The following is a 1,604-nucleotide window of genomic DNA, read 5'->3' as shown; positions in this document are numbered from 1 at the left end:
ACCGGTCCGGATCAGGACCGGTCCGGATCAGAACCTGTTTGAGTCAGGACCGGTCCGGATCAGAACCCTGTCCGTTCCCTCCTAGCCGTGGCGGCGTTCGTGGAGGCGTATGATGACATCATCAGGGGTCCCGTGGCGCAGTACGTCGCCCTGAGTCAGCAGATTGGAGGAGACGTCCAGAAACACGTAGGTCCCCCCTCCTCCTCCCCCCCCAGCAGGCGGGGCGTCGCCGTGGAGACGGCGTTGCCATGGTAACCCTGCTCTGTGCTCCTCCTCAGGCGGACATGATGAAGCAGGCGTTCTGCAGCCAGAGGCAGCTCCTCGCCACCGCTTCCTCCTCCCAGAAGCCCTCAGACGTGAGTCCAGAACCGACCCGACCCGGTTTGGTTCTGACAGCGGCAGCAGACGGTTGGTGGTTCTGACCCGTGTAGTCGGATCCAAACCTCTGCAGCTGTTTATGGTTCTGAAAGTCGATCAGAACCATCTAAAACTCGATCCAGACGGAACCAGAACCCGGTTCTGTCTGCACCATCCCGACCCGGGAGCCTCGAACCCACCATGAAGGTCCAGTTGTCCTCCATGTCTGTAGTTTTTAGAGGGTTGGTTCTGACCCAGTTCTGCTGATTTAACACCAGCTGACCATTTGGACCCAGCAGTAGTTCTACTGGTTCCTTAAACAGAACCATCTATCTGGCCCGGTACCACAGCGGTCCATTTAAACCGAGCCAGGTCATTCTAGACCGTTAACTCGTAAACAAAACGGAGGTTCTGATTGGCTCCTGGTGTCGGCCCGGTTCTGTCTGAGCAGCAGAACCTCTGGGTGAGGTCAGAGGTCAAACCAGAACCAAGAGGGGAATCTGCTGCTGCTCTGATGTTACTGATGATGTCACTGTCTTACTGATGATGTCATCCTCCCTCTGCCCCCCAGCCGGTTCTGACGGCGCTCCTGCAGCCCGTCTCCAAGGCGATCCAGCAGGTCCAGGCGTTCCGGGAGCAGAACCGGACCTCTCCGCTCTTCAACCACCTGTCTGCAGTCAGCGAGAGCGTTCCCGCCCTGGGATGGGTTGCCATGGTAACGCCCCGACTGTGTGTGTGTGGTTCTGAATGGGTTCGTGTTCACAGTTCACCGCTGGTTCGTTTGGAGCGAATGTGTGATGCCGTTGCTTAGCGACCGTCGGCGTCTGGTAGAAACTAACGGTTCTGGTTCCGTCAGGCTCCGAAGCCCGGTCCGTACGTGAAGGAGATGCAGGACGCCGCCATGTTCTACACCAACCGGGTCCTCAAGGACTACAAGGAGAAGTCGGTGCAGCTGCCTCCTGTTTCCTGTCCAGACAGGAAGTGGGTTCCTCATGTCTCCTGTCCCTTCCTGTCCCTGCAGAGACAAGATGCATGTGGACTGGGTGAAGGCCTACGTCTCCATCTGGACCGAGCTGCAGAACTACATCAAGCAGCACCACACCACCGGCCTGAGCTGGAGCAAGACGGTGAGTAACCGGGCCGGAACCGGACCCGGACCAATTCCATCCCTTTATTTGTCGCTGACGTCCATCTTGTCTCGCCGTCCTCAGGGTCCGGTCGCCGCGGCCTCTGTGGCTCCGGCCGGC

At 58.7% G+C, this 1,604-nt stretch overlaps 1 protein-coding gene across 1 annotated transcript in view; it reads left to right on the top strand.

The window, feature by feature from the left end:
* cap1 (CAP, adenylate cyclase-associated protein 1 (yeast)) overlaps positions 1-1,604 on the top strand; it is a 7,741-nt gene that overhangs the window by 2,332 nt on the left and 3,805 nt on the right. The window contains 6 exon segments of the mRNA XM_017307514.1: positions 86-186; positions 279-356; positions 929-1,072; positions 1,214-1,299; positions 1,379-1,484; positions 1,569-1,602. Coding sequence (XP_017163003.1) covers positions 86-186; positions 279-356; positions 929-1,072; positions 1,214-1,299; positions 1,379-1,484; positions 1,569-1,602 — 549 coding nt within the window.

The sequence above is a fragment of the Poecilia reticulata genome, linkage group LG11 (genome assembly GCF_000633615.1).
Source record: "Poecilia reticulata strain Guanapo linkage group LG11, Guppy_female_1.0+MT, whole genome shotgun sequence".
Taxonomy (NCBI): domain Eukaryota; kingdom Metazoa; phylum Chordata; class Actinopteri; order Cyprinodontiformes; family Poeciliidae; genus Poecilia; species Poecilia reticulata.
Note: the sequence above shows the minus strand (reverse complement) of the source record. Positions and strands in the feature narration are given on the sequence as shown.